The sequence below is a fragment of the Oncorhynchus mykiss genome, chromosome 17 (genome assembly GCF_057628025.1).
Source record: "Oncorhynchus mykiss isolate SJ-2025 chromosome 17, ASM5762802v1, whole genome shotgun sequence".
Classification (NCBI taxonomy): domain Eukaryota; kingdom Metazoa; phylum Chordata; class Actinopteri; order Salmoniformes; family Salmonidae; genus Oncorhynchus; species Oncorhynchus mykiss.
Window position 1 is genome coordinate 1,502,898 of NC_143038.1, and position 20,892 is coordinate 1,523,789.

Consider the following 20,892-nt stretch of genomic DNA (forward strand, 5'->3'; position numbering starts at 1 on the left):
GTGTTTGTGTGAGTAGATGAAAGATGACTTGAATCATGGTACTAGATTTAGAAAACACCATAAAAGGGGAAATAAATCTTAGTTTTATTTGAAGAACATGTTCACAACAGATGTTATTTACCTAAACTCCAATTCAACTTCTCTCAGAAATAAGACTTCCCATAATTACAAGGCTATTATACATTCACAGCAATCAAAATAATCCATGAGATTGATGCCAACAGTGCTATATTGCAATATTAGGTTGTGACTAGTGTGAACCTCTGCCCTCCATTGTATCCATCTTAACTTCTGTCTGTAGTCCATTTTGTGTCTACTTGTGTAGCTACTGTCCTCCATTGTGGCTCATTCAGTTCCTGTTGCTTGATAATAAAACTACTCTGACTATTGTCCATTTTGTGTCTACTGACCCTACTACTCCATGGGCTGCCATTGCATGTCTACTGTGTCTCCTGCTGCTCTTTCAGTGCCAGATCCTGTTGCTTGATGGCCTCCTGGGCCTCCAGTTGCATCTTCTCCAGTTTCTCCAGGGTGACTGATTTCAGAGGCATCAGCTTGGGCTTACACAGCACCATGGTGGGGACATCCTCCATGGACAACTGCCCTTTGGATGGTAGCATAACCAAGAGTGAGAAGTTACAGGCTTGTCTTCTAGTTATCAGAATGCATCCAGAAAATAAGACAAACCCAGGTTTCCTGCATGCCACAAGCCTAGGAATGAACCAACTCGTACACTTACCAAGACTGTCTTAATAGAATAGACTCAATACTATGATCAATATAATCAACATGGTATACTCTTGTAGCACTGTGCAGTTTTTCTCTGAACATACTGTAGTTAAGTTTTCAGGTAAAGAGAAAACTAATCTGGTGGGCTACGCGTAGGTGTATATTTTGGGGTCAGTGACCGGTTTCAACAGTAGATAGCAGAGAGGTATTTTCAGTAGGAGTAAAAACCTGAAGGAACATAACATCGGTCGGCACACACTTGGCAGTGTTTCGAGGTGTTCCTTCTACTGAAAGGAATGTGTTTACGGTATTTTAGAGCATCTAACGTCACTGCAGAAGTGAAGGGGTGGCTGTGTTGAGTTGCATGATAGACGAAATTGCTCATTTATACCACAGACTTTATTGATAATGGTCGTTACTCACCTTGTTTGGGCAACACTTCTCTGAACATCGATTTGACTTCAGGCATTGTGTATTGTTAGGCCCAGCTGAAATAAAAGCATGAATAATTATAGTTGGCATCTGGCAAAATATTAAGGCACGATAAGATGGCTAGCAACTGTTGTTGAGCTTAGTTAGCTACTACACGATTTATTTAGTCACTGATGATTCAAAACATATTTATTCATCCTTCTTCAGTCATATAGGTACGTGATGTTATCGTCACGAAATTGACCATAACCATAACATTACCTCAGGGTGATGGGTTGCCAAGCCAAACAAACCAATGTTTGTTCCTTTCCGGGATTGTCAGCTAGCTTTTTCTTCTACGATTTTACGACCCGGTTTAGAAACAGTGCATCGCATTGCAGCCATCTGGTGGGCAGAGTTGGAAGTTTATATTGAGTTCATAAAATCTAAAAAAAAAAAAAAAAACACTACACATCATATAAATGTGATAAAGACAGAAATCACGAATTTTCTTTACATAATTTAATTTAAACATATCCTATCTAACCTAGAGAGAAAATAAGGAATGAGAAGATATGTCATATGTAGAGGTAGGCAGTGCAGGGCTGCCAACTTTTAAAGAAAGCTTGGAGTGGGATTTGCTATGCGAGTTGCATTGCCTCCTGGCACAACCCCTAGATGGGGGCTAGGGGTCCTCCACCAGTAAAATGTTAGTTTTAAAGCTAATTTCCTGGAATTCTACATATTTTGACATGGCTTAGGCCAATTGGGGAGGGAGGGGGGGGGGGATAAGAAAATAAAAACCACAGGAGGCTTTGAACATGAAACGAGCTCTCAGATTTCAACGACATTGTTACTTTGACATTTAAAGTATGCTAATATTTTTTTGTAAACATGTTTTTTAAGTAATTTTACACTTTGTTCAGACAATAATGAAATGATATAGGGAGACAGGCAAATGCTAGAAACAATGGGAAGGTTGGAAGTAGGGATTGATCCCTGTTCTCGGGTGGAAAGTTGTATGTGACATGTGCCAAGGACATGTACCACTACACCAAGGCTCTCCACAGGAAATGTTAATATTAACGGTTCATGACAGTGGGTAACCAAATTATAGATTGCACTCTCCTTGTCCATAGACTGCTTTCAAGGTAAGGACACAAACATTTGTATTTTGTAATTTGGGTGAACTCTCTTTAAAATCAGGCTGGAAGAAAATGTAATTTGCTCTCCAAGAGGGTTGGCCACCCCTGACCCTGTATATTTTCCAAGTGCTAAGTGTTTGAAAATGTTGTTGTTATAACAATACATTTTTCAAGATCACCCAACCTTCAAGAAAAATCGAATAATTATCAATATTCAGGTGGTTTATGCCTACTAGTTGAATATCAGTGGCATCATCTTACTCTACATAGACAAAACTATTGTCTATGTACAGTAAGATGATGCCAAGGATCTTCAACTCGTAAGCGTAAATGAATTTGATATGATGCGTTTATGAGTTGTGAGACCCCCTACCATCTCTGCCTAGCATGCACACCAGTGGCGGATTTAGGCATAGGCGACATGGGCAGCCGCCCAGGGCAGCATCTTGCCGGGGGCGGCATGGGGAGCCGCCCGGGGCAGCATCTTGCCGGGGGCGACATGGGCAGCCGCCCGGGGCAGCATCTTGCCGGGGGCGGCATGGGGAGCCGCCCGGGGCAGCATCTTGCCGGGGGCGGCATGGGCAGCCGCCCGGGGCAGCATCTTGCCGGGGGCGGCATGGGGAGCCGCCCGGGGCAGCATCTTGCCGGGGGCGACATGGGCGGCCGCCCAGGGCAGCATCTTGCCGGGGGCGGCATGGGCAGCCGCCCAGGGCAGCATCTTGCCGGGGGCGGCATGGGGAGTCCACACACAATATATATATATATATGAATTTAAAAAACACAAAGAAACAACAAATATTCAGAATGGTGACATTTGCGAGATGGTTTTCTATCACTCATTTGCACGTCATGTCAATAATATCATGTCACCGTGTGGGACTGTGGGTCAATCAACCTTGTCGGACTGGGCGCCCTGATTCTAGTTTGTATGAGATGGGGAGTGGGACGGGGGTAGGTTGACCTCAGGTCTCCCCACTGGAAACCAGAGGTAGGGGTAGCGGGGAATCTATCAAATAGCGCACCTCTAACTTAGTACAGTACTAATGCAATTAGTAATGCAATTAGTTGTGCAATTTAGTTGTGTGTGTTTCTTGTTTGAAGTTCAATAGTGTAATAATCAGGTTCTCTTCTCAATAAGTGTGTTATTCTCTTTGTGTATTCGTGTGATATAGGATTGGTGCAATTTAGTTTTATTTGTGTGTTTTTGTTAGCAATAGGGTAATAGTTTAATAATTAAATTATATATTTTTTTTTTATTTATAAACTACAATTTGTTGTTATTTGTCTTTGTTACTTATTTTTATATTTCTGAGTTTTTTTTATTTATGTTGTTCCAAATGTCTGAATAAAAATGACAAGTTAGCACAGGGGTTCGCCCAGGGAGCCATACAACAAGTTAGCACAGGGGTTCGCCCAGGGAGCCATACAACAAGTTAACACAGGGGTTCGCCCAGGGAGCCATACAACAAGTTAGCACAGGGGTTCGCCCAGGGAGCCATACAACAAGTTAGCACAGGGGTTCGCCCAGGGAGCCATACAACAAGTTAACACAGGGGTTCGCCCAGGGAGCCATACAACAAGTTAGCACAGGGGTTCGCCCAGGGAGCCATACAACAAGTTAGCACAGGGGTTCGCCCAGGGAGCCATACAACAAGTTAGCACAGGGGTTCGCCCAGGGAGCCATACAACAAGTTAGCACAGGGGTTCGCCCAGGGAGCCATACAACAAGTTAGCACAGGGGTTCGCCCAGGGAGCCATACAACAAGTTAACACAGGGGTTCGCCCAGGGAGCCATACAACAAGTTAGCACAGGGGTTCGCCCAGGGAGCCATACAACAAGTTAGCACAGGGGTTCGCACAGGGAGCCATACAACAAGTTAGCACAGGGGTTCGCCCAGGGAGCCATACAACAAGTTAACACAGGGGTTCGCCCAGGGAGCCATACAACAAGTTAGCACAGGGGTTCGCCCAGGGAGCCATACAACAAGTTAGCACAGGGGTTCGCCCAGGGAGCCATACAACAAGTTAGCACAGGGGCTCGCCCAGGGAGCCATACAACAAGTTAGCACAGGGGTTCGCCCAGGGAGCCATACAACAAGTTAGCACAGGGGTTCGCCCAGGGAGCCATACAACAAGTTAGCACAGGGGTTCGCCCAGGGAGCCATACAACAAGTTAACACAGGGGTTCGCCCAGGGAGCCATACAACAAGTTAGCACAGGGGTTCGCCCAGGGAACCATACAACAAGTTAGCACAGGGGTTCGCCCAGGGAGCCATACAACAAGTTAGCACAGGGGTTCGCCCAGGGAGCCATACAACAAGTTAGCACAGGGGTTCGCCCAGGGAGCCATACAACAAGTTAACACAGGGGTTCGCCCAGGGAGCCATACAACAAGTTAGCACAGGGGTTCGCCCAGGGAGCCATACAACAAGTTAACACAGGGGTTCGCCCAGGGAGCCATACAACAAGTTAGCACAGGGGTTCGCCCAGGGAGCCATACAACAAGTTAGCACAGGGGTTCGCCCAGGGAGCCATACAACAAGTTAGCACAGGGGTTCGCCCAGGGAGCCATACAACAAGTTAGCACAGGGGTTCGCCCAGGGAGCTATACAACAAGTTAGCACAGGGGTTCGCCCAGGGAGCCATACAACAAGTTAGCACAGGGGTTCGCCCAGGGAGCCATACAACAAGTTAGCACAGGGGTTCGCCCAGGGAGCCATACAACAAGTTAGCACAGGGGTTCGCCCAGGGAGCCATACAACAAGTTAGCACAGGGGTTCGCCCAGGGAGCCATACAACAAGTTAGCACAGGGGTTCGCCCAGGGAGCAATACAACAAGTTAGCACAGGGGTTCATACAAGCTAGAACCGCCACACAATTCTACAATGTCAAAAATTATATTTGATTCCTGGAGCATTTAATATCCAATGCTTATTTGTATGACGTATTCAAAACTGTTCATGACCGGCTGAAAAAATACATAGCCTCATATCATTTGCACACACTGTATATAGACTTTCTTTTTTTTCTTGTGTTATTGACTGTAGCTTGTTTATCCCATGTGTAACTCTGTGTTGTTGTTTGTGTCGCACTGCTTTGCTTTATCTTGGCCAGGTCGCAGTTGTCAATGAGAACTTGTTCTCAACTGGCCTACCTGGTTAAATAAATAAAAAAATTCTAATAAAAAAATCATTTTCAAAGACACAGGTCAGCATATCAGATTTCACTTACTTAAATACACTTACTTAAATACACTTACTTAAATTCACTTACTTAAATACACTTACTTAAATTCACTTACTTAAATTCACTTACTTAAATACACTAGCAAAATTGGGAAGGAGCTGAATAATAAAATACATGTGGGGAATAACAGTAGTGTTCTTGCTGAAAATTTAGCCCAATGTTAAGAATGAGAATTGATCCACTGATCAGACTAAATAAAGTAAATAGATAATACAATCTCCTGAAAATCACATAAATCTACCCCTTCACCAAAACCAAATAATTGTTCTATTGTTTTGTCCCCCCTCTTGAATCAAACGTAGTGTTGGGTTCACAATCTGTTTGACCAAATTATTTGTTATAGTTACCAATTAGGTCACAATGCCAAACTTCCCTACTAAAACTGTGTGGGTCTGTCTGCTGCCTGTTCGTTGTCACAACCTAAATGCCAATCACCAAACGAGGGGACTAATGCAAACGTGGAGGAAATCGACATTAGTACATGCTGTCTAAAATCTGGATTCTGCAATAGGGAAGGCAGTAACAGCAAGCACATTTTGTTGACGACATCGTACATAAAACCGCGCGCTACCGTTGTGCACACACCTCAGCACAGAACGTGGTCTCTCCCTCTATTTAGCGCCACTCAAATCTTGAGGGGCGTTTCTTTAAAACATGCCTCCAATCCCCTTGATCTCTTACATAATTAGGCCAATCATATGCTTCAATGTGCCGCTGTTCACAGTGCTGTGGCAAGACAAGGCTCTGCTCGTGATGTTACATTGCAGGCGCAGATGCCCTGATTTCAAAACGATTTGGAGCACAGTTGAAAAGTGAACGCGCTGTCTATACAATTGAATAATTAGACAAATAAAATCAGTACTTTTCAATGCGTGTGATATAAAAGCTGTGCCGTGAGAACAGGGTCAAATGCGTGTCTCACCGCCAATGCGTGAGAGTTGGCAGCTCGGGTCGTGGCTAAAATAGATGCTCATGGAGCAGACCTAATCCAACCTCTTCGGGTATGCATTATTATTCTAACTGACTGTTTGAATACGAATATAAACGAATTTATACTAAACCCTACGAGCAATATATGCTTGCTTCAAACATTCCATTTCTTTCCCAGGAAAAAGCTTTGAGTTATATTCCGGGTTTTTCTGACTTTTACACTTTTATGATGACAATAAATATGCCAGGTAGCTAAATTACACATTTTCACCACTTTCACTTACACTCACCCAAACACCTTTTTCAGTTCAAGTAAGTCTCGTGATACATTGGTAATGCGTGCTTGTGACGCAATTTGGTGGTAGGGAGGGGACCCAAGCAACAGCAGTGGTAGGAAAGAGGAGGAAGCAGGGATGGTAGAGTCACACCTCTGAAGGTAAAACAGTTATATTATTTCATACCTTTCAATACACCTTTAAATCAAGCTGATGTTTTTATAGTAGGCCTCTTAAATGTCCCTTTTGTCATCCGCATAGCTTGGTTGATGACGCAACCTTTCGGTAGGCTGAGAACTGCACTCTTTTGTTCAAGCTTCGTTCGGAATGGCCGCTGTTTTGAGAATGTTTTATTTTTTCCTCATTTCACTACGAGAGCGAGAAAAGGGCGCTGCGAAAATGCTTGACGCGAAAACGGTCTTGAATGACCAAGTGTCAATCTGTAAACTAACTATTTGAACATAATAGTTGTTATTATTTAGGTGTCAGTACAGTTGAAGAAGGTAGCTACAGGATTGAGCAGCGCGATAGTGGGGTTGCGTGCTTGCTTATTTCCCCGTGATAGGCTCGCGATTGTCGGGATGGTGTTCCAAGTCTGACAGCTGCTTTTGGTGGGGCCTACGGGAACCGCGCAGTCAGAACGCTCGGGTATGTGAGCTTGGAGGTTAACGTTAGCAATACATTTTTATAAATAAGAAGGCCATCTAGCTACTGAGACTGATATTTGTTTCCTCTACCAGAATTGTACCTAGATATGACGTTGTCCAAGTTGTTTGCTCTACGATTTGACTGAATGGTTGCAAAAAATGTTTGCCAGCCTCACTTAGCTTCTGAAGTTAGCTTGATGTGTTGACGTTTCGTTTTTTGATTTCATGACGAGTTGAAATGATTTAGCTAGCTTGCTTACAGATTTTGTTAACACGACAAGGGTGACACTAAATTAAGAATGGCTAGCTATTTGCGGCTACTTTTCCCAAACAATCAATAGCTAACTAGCTAGTTTATGTCAGCCAGTTCGTAGGCTGGCTAACTAAGCAACTTAACGTTAGTATGTGGCTCTGACAAGAACAGCAGGACCACCCCATCGTTTGCTGCTGTATCATACACACACAGGTTGGCTTGCGTCTCGTTTTTACGCATATCAATCGTGATCTTGGACGTAACTTGACTTCCACGAACTGTGGCACCGGTTTTATCGATAATCTCTCTTTCCACGGATTTGTCATTGGCACGGTTACATCCTGCTTGTGCTGTGGGCTGGTTATGTAGCTAGTAGCTGCCTGCCACCTCACCAGTGCATCTCTTGCCATCACTGTCAAATGTAGACACACATTACAGGAGCTGCGTAGTATTAGGCCTATTGGTTGTAATCATCTTTGATAGTCAGTCAGTGAGAGAGTTGTTAAGCCTGCCTAGTTAGCTAAATGCTTTGTAAAATGAAAAAAGATATGCAAGGGAAAGAGAGCAGACATAAACTCTGTCTGTCATTCATTCATTCAGGAGTGGACATGGGGAGATTGGGGGTTAAGGACTTTGGAACAATCAATCACAAATCTGGCAACTAAATGTATTTGCACAATTGTAGTGATTGTATCATATCATGTGTTATTCCAACTTTATTCCAGTGATGATGATATATGCGTATACTTATGCAATACTCAAAGGGAGAGGACAGAGAAGAAGAAAATTGGCCAGTCTTGAGCAAACATGACGCAACAACATGGGAAGACTTGGCAGGATTGGTAGTAGTGACTGCTTGCTTTGCCCAAGATGTCCACCAACTGGCTATAGGCTACATTATACAAGTAGAGGCTTAACAATTGGCACGTGAATTGAGGAAAGCTACAGTGATGATGGTGGATCATCATCATAATAATCAGAGGAAAATGGTGTCCAGCCTTCTCATTTTATGTATATCATGTATTGCACTGCCTGTCATTCATCCCAAACTTGGTTCCTCTCCTTTTGGTTCCTCTCCATGGAGTGGAATCTGGAATGATACATTTAGTCAGTCAGTGATGAAAAATAACTGGAAAGTTGCTGCGCTCCGTGACCCTTGACCTTATGTGCTTTTTCTACAGCATGACTTCGCCCACAAGTAATTTTTCTGGAGTTGGGGGGGAGAGAGTGAGAGAGCGTGCTCCTTCGGTTCGGTCACCTGCATATTATTAAACTAGCTCATGTTTGTTTCAAACCTTTGGGTACATTTTATGATTTTGAAGAGGAATTTAAAGAATAAACAAACCCTGACATCACACCCACTGCTTGTTTAGGTGAGGGCCAGTAGGTTAGTTCTCTGCTTGCCGTTGCCATGTTTATTGTTGGGATTTTGACACTTGATGCACCCCAGACTATGCCTGGTCACCAATCCACATCTCTCCGGCCAAACGCCACGCCCATTAAAATGTATTCTCCACAATGAGTCTGAATTTGATCTCCTCCCAGAGGACTTCTCGAATGCGAACACGTTCAAACCGTTTTGGTTGGCTCCAGTAACTGAAGGGTGTGGCCAGAGCCTGAACACGTGGGTAAAGCGGTGTTTCAGAAATGGTCATTGCTTTTGATACTCTGATTGGTTAGAGACAATCCAATCGCAGATGACTTGTTTTGTGTAACGGCCCTCACTTTAACGTCAGCAGAAAGGACTTCTACGATGGCAGTCTGACTGAATGATAGTTAGAGCAGCAAAATGAAATTCAGAATGAGTCGCCAGGCAACCCCAGACCCCACTGCCGTGTTGCATAGTTGCCTTTTTCTAAGACATGATTGATGTGATAGCCTACTTACCCTATTTGTGGAAACCCTCAAGTTACCAATGCCACAAAGTCAAAATTGGCTATATCGTAAAAATACTCTACATGAAAACACAAATGTGCTTTTTGGTCTTAAGTTTAGCAGTGACTTTGTGGCACAGGGTTTATGACTTTGTGGCAAGTAATGACGACCCTATTTGAGGGACCCAAAAGAAAATACAAAGAAGCTGCCTGCTTTGATGCAACCAACTATTATTTTATACAGTCATGTGTTTTGATATTCAATGTCCATCACCTTTCTCTTAGTTCATTAGAATCTGGGTTGAGTCAGAGGTCATTCGGTGATTGCTGCTTTGCTCTAGGCCTAGTTCACAGTATACAGTCTCATTGTTATTTATGTATTTTTAATATTCACCATCTATTTTCTCTCTATTAGTAGCCTAATATAGAGTTCACAGTTATCCTAAGTCAGTGAAGTCCGTGCTGCTAGATACTTCTCTGTTGAGTGAACATAACTGTTACTGAGAAGAGCAGCACAAAATGTACCTACAGAGCAATATTAAAGACCCTGTGTAGTCAACATTCAGTTTTTCCTGTGTTTTTGTATAATATTGTACAACAGCTGATGAAACTAACACTGTAAAAGTGTGAACGCATTTGATCATTGTTATTTCCTGATAGTTGCTAGTAGAAAATACAATCTACACAGGACCTTCTAATCACTTGGTTTTGCATGGGTGGAGTTTCAGCTTGCCTGATGACATCACTAGGGGAACATGAATTAATAGATGAATAACAGAGTTACAAACCTCTGCCAATAACAGCAAGTTTCCAGTTTCCCCACTCAGACCACTCTGACAGTCCTAGCAAAATAATTTCGTTTTTTTTGCTAATAAAGCAATATTTGTTATTTTTGACCATTTTTAATTGTGAGCTATTACAGAATTTATTTGATATAAAAACAGCAGAAATTGGGCCTTTAAGCTTATCTCTTTGTCATTAACGGGATCAACAGGACCCCTTTCTACCCCTATAGGTTTTATGAGTCTTATGCTTTGAAGACCGCTTCCTCCCAAAGATTAGACACACACAAACACCTACTCTCAGCAGCAGTGCTAACCTTTCCCTTAGCTCTGATCTGTTGCCAAGCCTGCTCTTTTTCTACACTACACACACGCATACCTAGAGCATAAAAGACAACTTTATTAGGCTTCATACTGTAGCCTATTACTACATACAAATGATGCTATTACTGTACTACAGGCTGTGAGATGGAACCACAGAACTAGAATGAGGGTTAGAGGTTCCAAACCTTTCCTAGATAATCTATTTCTATGGACAGAACAAAGACAGAAACCAAGAGCCTTTGGTTTTATATAAATCATTTTGATGTTGAAGCTCTTGACAGTTGTTGTCAATTTCTCTTTTATGACCTTTAGGTTAATAAGTCAGGCCAACCTACTTACCAGGTTTTCTCAACATCACTTGTAGCTATTGTAGTACATTCATTGGCTTACAATGTCATCTCACTTAACCTGTTGAAGTTGCCTATGGCCTAGCTTATTCACTAATAGAGCTGGGAATTGCCAGAGACCTCGCAATACGAAATTATCACAATACTTATGCGCCGATACAATATGTATTGTGATTCTATGTATTTTGATTAGAGCTGTCCCCAGGAAGAAGAAAACAATTCTATATTGGTCAACCGAGTCGTCTGTTCTTTTGACCAATTATTTGGTTGACATTTTATAATGTGTATTTTTCCATTATATAGACACAATCCTATGTGCTTTATTCAAATCAGATATGCACTGAGCTTGTCTGATGCTTTAAGCAAACTGTTCAAATAAATAATTAAGACACAAATGACTAGAGGGAGGACGATCGCAATCCTCCCTGCTGCAGCGACCATCACAGAACATTAACAGTGTTTAACGCGCTGTCCGTGTTGCTGAAGCTGCAACAGTCATTTCTGACTGAAAAGTCGTTGCTGAAATCCTTAATTTGTTTAGGAAAAACATTCCCTCAATCCTTGCTGCCTTCATGTATTGCATGCGTGTCACCAATAGGGCCTGGCCTATAGCATATCATAATCACATCAATAATTGCTTATAACAAACTCCGAACACTAACACGTTACAGCAAAATGAGGGAATGTTTACTGGTTGCTCAGTAGGTAAAGGGGAAGTCAGATGTGTGGAATGAGTGACTAGTTATGGAAAATACTGGAGATCAAGAAAAATAAAGTAAGGAGCAAGCAGTATGTGCATATTATGTGTGCCAAACAGGGGCTGTTAAGATTACAATAAACATTTTCGGACTGTTTGGAACAATGTAAACAACACTAAATTATAAGCATACCAGAGTTTGTTGTAACGTTCGTGAATTAAATTTCCGAAATGGAATGGTTTATTTGTTGTTTACGCTAATTATTCAAGGCTCACTATATTTTATTTTAAAACTAAAATGGTTGATTGCATTTCAAATCATGAATGACTTGTATGCTGTGTGATATCATGAAGGAATTCATGATTTATTGATGCAGTACTGTAGCCTATTGAAATATAGGCCTAAGTAAGTTATGGTATTAAGAGTAAACAGGAGGTGCTCTTAGCCCTACAGCTCTTAGGCTGACAGCCTGGGGTGGCAGGTAGCCTAGTGGTTAGAGCTTTAGGCCATTAACTGAAAGGTTGCAAGATCGAATCCCTGAGCTGACAACCTAAAAATCTGTTGTTCTGCCCCTGAACAAGGCAGTTAACCCACTGTTCCTAGGCCGTCATTGTAAATAATAATTTGTTCTTAACTGACTTGCCTAGTTAAATAGATGTTATAAAAAAACAACATATGGCAAATAGAAATCAACTGGATGGTGTTCAGAGATAGATGGGAGGGGGTTGAGTGGGGCTGAAGGATGGGACTAAAGACAAACAAAACTAATGTAAAATATAATGTGTCTGTAAAATGTATATAGTATGTATAAGCTGGAAGTAGAAGCCTAAGTGGTGGTGTTCATTAGTTTAATCCAATTATGGGAGGGGTGATAGGGTTGAAGGAAAATATCCCATATTTATTTACATATACATACACAGTACCAGTCAAGTTTGGACACGCCTACTCATTCAAGGGTTTAAAAATATATATATATATATATATATATATATATATATACTATTTTCCTAATTGTAGAAAAATAATTGAAGACAAACTATGAAATAACACACATGGAATCATGTAGTAACCAAAAAAGTGTTGAACAAATCAACATGTATTTTATATTTGAGATTCTGCAAAGTAGCCACCCTTTTCCTTGACAGCTTTGCACATTTGGCATTCTCTCAACCAGCTTCACATGCAATGCTTTTCCAACAGTCTTGAAGGAGTTCCCACATATGCTGAGCACATGTTGGCTGCTTTTCCTTCACTCTGCGGTCCAACTCATCCCAAACCATGTCAATTGGGTTGAGGTTGGGTGATTGTGGATGCCAGGTCATCTGACGCAGCACTGTCCTTCTTGGTCAAATAGCCCTTACACAGCCTGGAGGTGTATTTTGGGTCATTGTCCTGTTGAAAAACAAATTATAGTCCCACTAAACGCAAACCAGATGGGATGGCGTATCGCTGCAGAATGCTGAGGTAGCCATGCTGGTTAAGTGTGCCTTGCATTCTAAATAAATCACTGACAGTGTCACCAGCAAAGCACCACCACACTACCTCCTCCATGCTTCACGGTGGGAACCACACATGCAGAGATCATCCGTTCACTAACTCTGCGTCTCACAAAGACATGGCGGTTGGAACCAAAAATCTCAAATTTGGACTCATTAGACCAAAGGACAGATTTCCACCGGTCTAATGTCCATTGCTCGGGTTTCTTGGCCCAAGCAAGTCTCCTCTTCTTATTTGTGTCCCTTAGTAGTGGTTTCTTTGCAGCAATTCGACCATGAAGGCCTGATTCACTCAGTCTCATCTGAACAGTTGATGTTATGTGCCTGTTACTTGAACTCTGAAGCATTTATTTGGGCTGCAATTTCTGAGGCTGGTAACTGTAATGAACTTATCCTCTGCAGCAAAGGTAACTCTGGTCTTCCTTGCCTGTGGCGGTCCTCATGAGAGCCAGTTTCATAGCTCTTGATGGTTTTTGTGACTGCATTTGAAGAAACTGTCAAAGTTCTTGAAATGTTCCATATTGACTGACCTTCATGTCTTAAAGTAATAATGGACTGTCATTTCTCTTTGTTTATTTGAGCTGTTCTTGCCATATTATGGACTTGAGCCCTATTTGGTAAAATATATATTCTGTATACCCCCTACCTTGTCACAACACAACTGATTGGCTCAAACACATTAAGGAAGGAAATTCCACAAATGAACTTTTAGCAAGGCACACCTGTTAATTGAAATACATTCCATGTGACTACCTCATGAAGCTGGTTGTCAAGGCAAAGGGTGGCTATTTTGATGAATCTCAAATATATTTTGATTTGTTTAACACTTTTGGCTACTACATATGTTATTTCAGAGTTTTGATGTCTTCACTATTCTACAATGTAGAAAATATTAAAAATAAAGAACACCTAGTAATTCAAGGGTTTAAAACTTTTGACTGGTAGTGTATATATGGATGATTTATATAGCCAGGTACATTTAACAGGTAGATCTATAATCAATAACCTATTTTAAGTTGGTTTTGATCAGTCATGGAAATAAGTGCTGAAAACATTGTCTCCCTATTTAAAAAGATGTAGACACATTATTGCATTGGCTCTATGCACACTCACTGGACTCTACCCACACAGTGACTACACTGACGCTCCAACACATACACATGCATTATGACACCACACACTCAGTCGCACATAGACACACTTTCAAACTCTCCACATACGCTGCTGCCTAGTTACTTTTACCTCTACCTTCATGTACATATTACCTCTACTCCTTTTATATAGCCTCGCTATTGTTATTTTATTGTCAGTATTTCATTTTTTTCTTATTTGCAATTTTTAAAAAATGTAATTATTATTTGTTTGTTGTTGAAAGGACTCATAAGTAAGCATTTCACAGTAAAGTCTACACCTGTTGTCTTCAGGGCATGTGACAAATATAATTCGATTTGAACAAGCTGTGATGGAAAAATACTGTAGTTTTGGTACAGCCAGCTAGCTCAAATAATATTGCAATGTTGTCAAATGATAGGATTTAGAGAACGACCGATAATCTTCCAAGCCGACGTATCAGGACAAAATTGGCCATTTCTATTCTATCGGCCCCTATCTATTCGGTTTAGCTGATAGTCCTTCTACATAGCAAAGCTGCTGCTATGCCAGCCTGAGCCACGAGCATTGCACATAGGGCTGGGCAGTATACCGTATTTTACTATATACCGGTATTGATCCATGGACTGTTTAGTGCTTTTTTTTTTTTTTTTTACCTTCTATAACAGTATTTGTTTGTTTGGTTTGTAAATGTGATATGGCGTGTGTAATGAAAATATTTATAGTTACCTCTACTTGAGTCATCCCCCTCCGCTCTCGCATTCCATGCCGCTTCCCATATTGACTTAGCCCCGCCCCCTTTCATTCAAGGAGCGCATTTGTTGTTGCTTCACCATGAGACTCTTGCGTTCAATCTGCATGGTCAATGCAGTTGTCATCAACATGGTTGCGTGTACGATGCTGTTTCATTTGATGACGATACATTGTGCTTAATGTAAATCCTCAAGCGTTCTATAACTACACTATGTGTTTGTCTTTTCTTAGCAAGTTTTAGCCGCTAATCGCTAGTTAGCTCGCTAGCTAGCTAATAAATGTACTGAGGCAAAGCTAGCTAATACAGCTTGATAACAGTGATGGTGTAGGCCTAAATCACCATGTTGTTTGCGCAACAGTATCTTCTAAATCAAAGAGGAATAGGCTAAGCATGACTATGTTGGCTACATGAAGGAACATTTTTAATGTAAGCAAAGATTATAGGGTCCCCTAGGAAATGCTGACTAACACTTTGGTACCTACCCTGTCACAATAACTCCTCCCTGGCATTTTCATTTCTTGTCATGTCAAATAACACTGTATTCTAAGTGCCCACATTCTACTTCCATGATTCCAACAGTTCACACAAGTGTTTTTGATCTAAATCGCAATTGAAACATTTGGTTAAAAATAAGGCTTAGATTTGTTGCCTGTATTGTGCAGTCCTATGTGGCAGTGTGGAAATTCTCAAATAAGTGCAGGAAATGCAGAAAAAATGTACTGTAAAAAATACCATGATATGATAGCCCTAGCTCTAATTGCACAATGCTGAGGAATGTCTAGCTGGGAAAATCAACCACTGCAGCAAGCTGGCTCATTCTCCAACAGGAAGGTGCAGTATTGAGAAATGGAGGAAGGTGCAGTATTGAGAAATGGATGAATTGACCAAAATAAAATATTTTAGTTAATTCACTAATAATAAGGCTTGTGTCGACGTGCCCGGACATGCATGCAGTAAGCAAGCATCGAATAACCCCCATGATTTCAGGGAAGTTAGGAACCAATATACACAGGCAGTTAGGAAAGCAAAGGATAGCTTTTTCAAACAGAAATGTGCATCCTGCACCACAAACGCCAAAAAGTCCATGGACAATAAGAGCACCTCCTCCCAGCTGCCCACTGCACTGAGGCTAGGAAACACTGTCACCACTGATAAATCCATGATAATTGAGAATTTCATTAAGCATTTTTCTATGGCTGGCCATGCTTTCCACCTTTCCACCCCTACCCTGGTCAACAGCACTGCACCCCCCACAACAACTTGCCCAAGCCTCCCCCATTTCTCCTTCACCCAAATCCAGATGGCTGATGTTCTGAAAGAGCTGCAAAATCTGGACCCCTACAAATCTGCTGGGCTAGACAATCTGGACCCTCTCTTTCTAAAATTATCAGCCAAAAGTGTTGCAACCCCTATTACTAGCCTGTTCAACCTCCTCCTTCATATCGTCTGAGATCCCCATAAATTGGAAAGCTGCCGCGGTCATCCCCCCCTTCAAAGGGGGAGACACTCCAGACCCAAACTGCTACAGACACATCTATCCTACCCTGCCTTTCTAAGGTCTTCGAAAGCCAAGTTAACAGATCGAATCCCATCTCCGCTATGCAATCTGGTTTCCAAGCTGGTCTGGGTGCACCTCAGCCACGCTCAAAGTCCTAAACGATATCATAATCTCCACCGATTTGACAATACTGTGCAGCTGTATTCATAGACCTGGCCAAGGCTTTCGACTCAGTCAATCACCACATTCTCATCGGCAGACTCAACATCCTTGGTTTCTCAAATGACAGCCTCGCCTAGTTCACCAACTACTTCTCAGAGTTCAGTGTGTCAAATCGGAGGGCCTGTTGTCCGGAACTCTGGAAGTCTATGGGGGTGCCACAGGGTTCAATTCTCGGGCTGAATCTTTTCTCTGTATACATCAATGATGTCGCTCTTGCTGCTGGAGTTTCTCTGATCCACCTCTACGCAGACAATACCATTCTGTATACTTCTGGCCCTTCTTTGGACACTGTATTAACAAACCTCCAATGCCATACAACACTCCTTCCATGGCCTCCAACTGCTCTTAAATGCAAGTAAAACTAAATGCATGCTCTTCAACCAATCACCACCAGCCCATCCAGCATCACTACTCTGGACGGTTCTGTAAACACTCCTTCCAGACTCACATTAAGCATCTCTAATCCAAAATTAAATCTAGAATCGGCTTCCTATTTCCCAACAAAGCATCATTCACTCATGTTGCCAAACACCCTCGTAAAACTGACTATCCTACCGATCCTTGACTTCGGGTGATGTCATTTACAAAATATCCTCCAACACTACTCAGCAAATTGGATGCAGTCTATCACAGTGCCATCCGTTTTGTCACCATATACTACCCACCACTGTGACCTGTATAATCTCATTGGCTGGCCCTCACTTTGGCTGGCTGCCAAACCCACTGGCTCCAAGTCATCTATATATCTTTGCTAGGTAAAGCCCCGCCTCATCTCAGCTCACTGGTCACAATGGCAGCACCCACCCGTAGCATGTGCTTCAGCAGGTATATTTCACTGGTCACCCCCAAAGCCAATTCCTTTTGTGGCCGCCTTTCCTTCCAGTTCTCTGATGCCAATTACTGGAACAAATTGCAAAAATCATAGCGCCCTCACTAAGCACCAGCTGTCAGAGCAGCTCACAGATCACTGCACCTGTACATAGCCCATCTCTAAATAGCCCATCCAACTACCTCATCCCCATACTGTTATTATTCATTTGTTTTGCTCCTTTGCACCCCAGTATCTCTACTTGCACATTCATCTTCTGCACATCTATCACTCCAGTGTTTAATTGCTCAATTGTAATTATTTTGCCACTTTGGTCTATTTATTGCCTTACCTCCCTCACCTCATTTGCACATGCTGTATATTGACTTTTTTCCTATTGCGTTTATTGACTGTATGTTTGTTTTTTCCATGTGTAACTCTGCTGTTTGTGTCGCACTGCTTTGCTTTATCTTGGCCAGGTTGCAGCTGTAAATGAGAACTTGTTTTCAACTAGCCTACCTGGTTAAATAAAGGTGGAAAAAAATAAGCTAGCTAAGCACATGTGACCTGTTAGCAAAGATTACGATTATTAGCCATGTCATCTGTGGTGTTAGCTAGCTAGCTATGTTAGCTACTCTAGCTAGCTATGTTAGCTACTCTAGCTAGCTATGTTAGCTACTCTAGCTAGCTATGTTAGCTACTCTAGCTAGCTATGTTAGCTACTCTAGCTAGCTATGTTAGCTACTCTAGCTAGCTATGTTAGCTACTCTAGCTAGCTATGTTAGCTACTCTAGCTAGCTATGTTAGCTACTCTAGCTAGCTGGCTAGATAAGCATGGTCCTAAGATATCAAATAGCTAGCTACGTTGGCTATTAGCTCCTAACATTAGCTGGTTTTGCACCATTTTCAGCAATGCACCAATTTCAGCAATGAGACTTGTCCTTGTTAGATATTATGTACATTTATGGCTTGGTAGCAAATGCCATTGAGCTAGTTGTCATAGTAGCAGTACACAGCACCAAATGATATGAGCGATGGAGAGAGATGTGAAAGTAAACAGAGTTACAGCCTCATGCTATCCAATCGTAGCAGTAGGATACAAGTTAGAACCCGCCCATTTCTTGACAGATGGCCGAACTAGCCAATTGAGTTGTTTTGAATTTTGTCCTGGTAGGTGAGTTGTTTCCAGTTCTGTCCTGACTGCAGAGAAAAAATTTTTTTTTAACTGAAAATGACAAAAATACTAGTTTCATAAGCATCCGTGATCACAAATCATGAAGTTACGTCGAGCACTATTTACATTGAATAGATGTTATTTCATATCCTCAAACTAACAGCAGTGCCTACATGCCGGAGTGATGCTTCTATGCAAATGTTGTTAATCAGTAGGCGTGGCCTCAATTTTAGAATAAGGCTGCATGTGGAAAAAGTGAAGCGGTCCAAATACACAATATTAATATATTGTGTATTTGGACCGCTTCACTTTTTCCACATGCAGCCTTATTCTAAAATTGATTAAATTGTTTTTTCCCCCTCAATCTACACACAATACCCCATAATGACAAAGCAACAAAAAAACGGTTATTTAGAAATTTTTGCTAATTTATAAAATAAATAAAATCCTCCCATTTTTCCCTGCAGATCCTCTCAAGCTCTGTAAAGTTGGATGGATATTTGCACAACTTTCTCCTGGCTTCTATAGAGTTGTTTGATCGGGTTCAAGTCCGGGCTCTGGCTGGGCCACTCAAGGACTTTCAGAGACTTGTCCCGAAGCCACTCCTATGTTGTTTTGGCTGAGTGCTTAGGGTCGTTTTCCTTTTGGAAGGTGAACCTTCACCCCAGTCTGAGGCCCTGAGCACTCTGGAGCAGGTTTTCATCACGGATCTCTTGGTACTTTGCTCCGTTCATCTTTCCCTCAATCCTGACTAGTCTCCCAGTCCCTGCTGCTGAAAAACATCCCACAGCATGGCAGCACCATGCTTCACCGTAGGGATGATGCCAGGTTTCTTCCAGATGTGACGCTTGGCATTCAAGCCAAAGAGCTCAATCTTGGTTCAGACCAGAGAATCTTGTTTGTCATGGTCTGAGAGTCTTTAGGTGCCTTTTGGCAAACTCCAAGTGGGCTGTCATGTGCCTTTTTACTGAGGAGTGGCTTCTGTCTTGCCACTCTACCATAAAAGTTTGATGGGTGTAGTGCTGCAGAGATGGTTGTCCTTCTGGAATGTTCTCATCTCCACAAAGGAACTCTGGAGCTCTGTCAGAGTGTGGGTTCTTGGTCACCTCCCTGACCAAGGCCCTTCTCTGAGGCCACTGTGTTCTTGGGGACCTTCAATGCTGCAAAAATGTTTTGGTACCCCTCCCCAGATCTGTGCCTCGACACAATCCAGTCTCTGAGCTCTTCGGACAATTCCTTGAACCTCATGGCTTGGTTTTTGCTCTGACATGCACTGTCAACTGCGTGGCCTTTATATGTGCCTTTCCAAATCCTGTCCAATCAATTGAATTGACCACAGGTGGACTCCAATCAAGTTGTAGAAACATTTCAAGGTTGATCAATGTAAACAGGATGCACCTGAGCAAAGGGTCTGAATACTTATGTAAATAAGGTATGACTCCACTGATCAGCCAAAACTAGATCAATAACTCGATGCATGCACACGCCCCTATTGAATATGTATTTACCTGTATTGTGAGTAGGCGTATGCCATCTTCATTTACAAGAGATTTACCATTCAAATCAAATTATTACCATTATGTTTTGTAGTTAGATTGTTAAAAACAAAGTCAAATGTATTGTTTGATTTTTAAAATTGATACATTAATGCGTACATGGCTCTCTGGGGAAATTCTGTTATCAAAATGTTCACATTTTCAAGCGGCAATCAGTAGTAGAAACAATAGCAATGCGTACTCCCCACCCCTGGTTAGGTAAAAAGCTGAGGCATGGGGCTGGAGACATTGACTCACTCTCAAATTCATAGACACAACTTTGGATGCAAGGATTAGTCATCCATGATATCAACATTAGTTTTAACCATGTTTTGAGGCTATATAGTGTTTGTTTACATTTTACTTTGTTTTAACATTGGAGTGAAACAAGCTTATGTTTCGGGTTCTGTTGGGGTGTGACAGTTGAATTAAGCTCATGAGGCATTTTTAAGTGTATATTCATCAAGAATCAATGGGTACATATCATTAGTCCAAAAATTAATGTAGCAACTGCTGATTGCCCCTTTAATGATATTGAATATCGGCCTAAAATATCATCCACCTGCCTCGTTTTTTAAATAGTTATTTTTTTTACGGCTATTCACTAAGATATCAAATGTGATTTTGACTCGTC

At 41.9% G+C, this 20,892-nt stretch overlaps 2 protein-coding genes across 3 annotated transcripts in view; one reads left to right on the forward strand and one right to left on the reverse strand.

The window, feature by feature from the left end:
- Positions 1-62: 62 nt before the first annotated feature.
- Positions 63-1,545, reverse strand: LOC110485621 (BBSome-interacting protein 1). The gene is made up of 3 exons (XM_036949254.2): positions 1,423-1,545; positions 1,153-1,217; positions 63-604 (listed from the first exon to the last, which is right to left on the reverse strand). Exons 2-3 carry the CDS (start codon positions 1,196-1,198, stop codon positions 441-443), a joined length of 210 nt encoding a protein of 69 aa, XP_036805149.1. The 5' UTR covers positions 1,199-1,217; positions 1,423-1,545; the 3' UTR covers positions 63-440.
- Positions 1,546-6,229: 4,684 nt separating this feature from the next.
- LOC110485623 (leucine-rich repeat protein SHOC-2) overlaps positions 6,230-20,892 on the forward strand; it is a 28,466-nt gene continuing 13,803 nt past the window's right edge. Inside the window, exon 1 of one of the 2 annotated variants that reach the window (XM_090204387.1) lies at positions 6,230-6,532. The gene's annotated coding sequence lies outside the window, so the exon portion shown is untranslated. Of the gene's footprint in view, positions 6,533-6,780; positions 6,898-20,892 lie in introns of those variants that run through there. The other variant, XM_090204386.1, reaches the window with a different exon arrangement.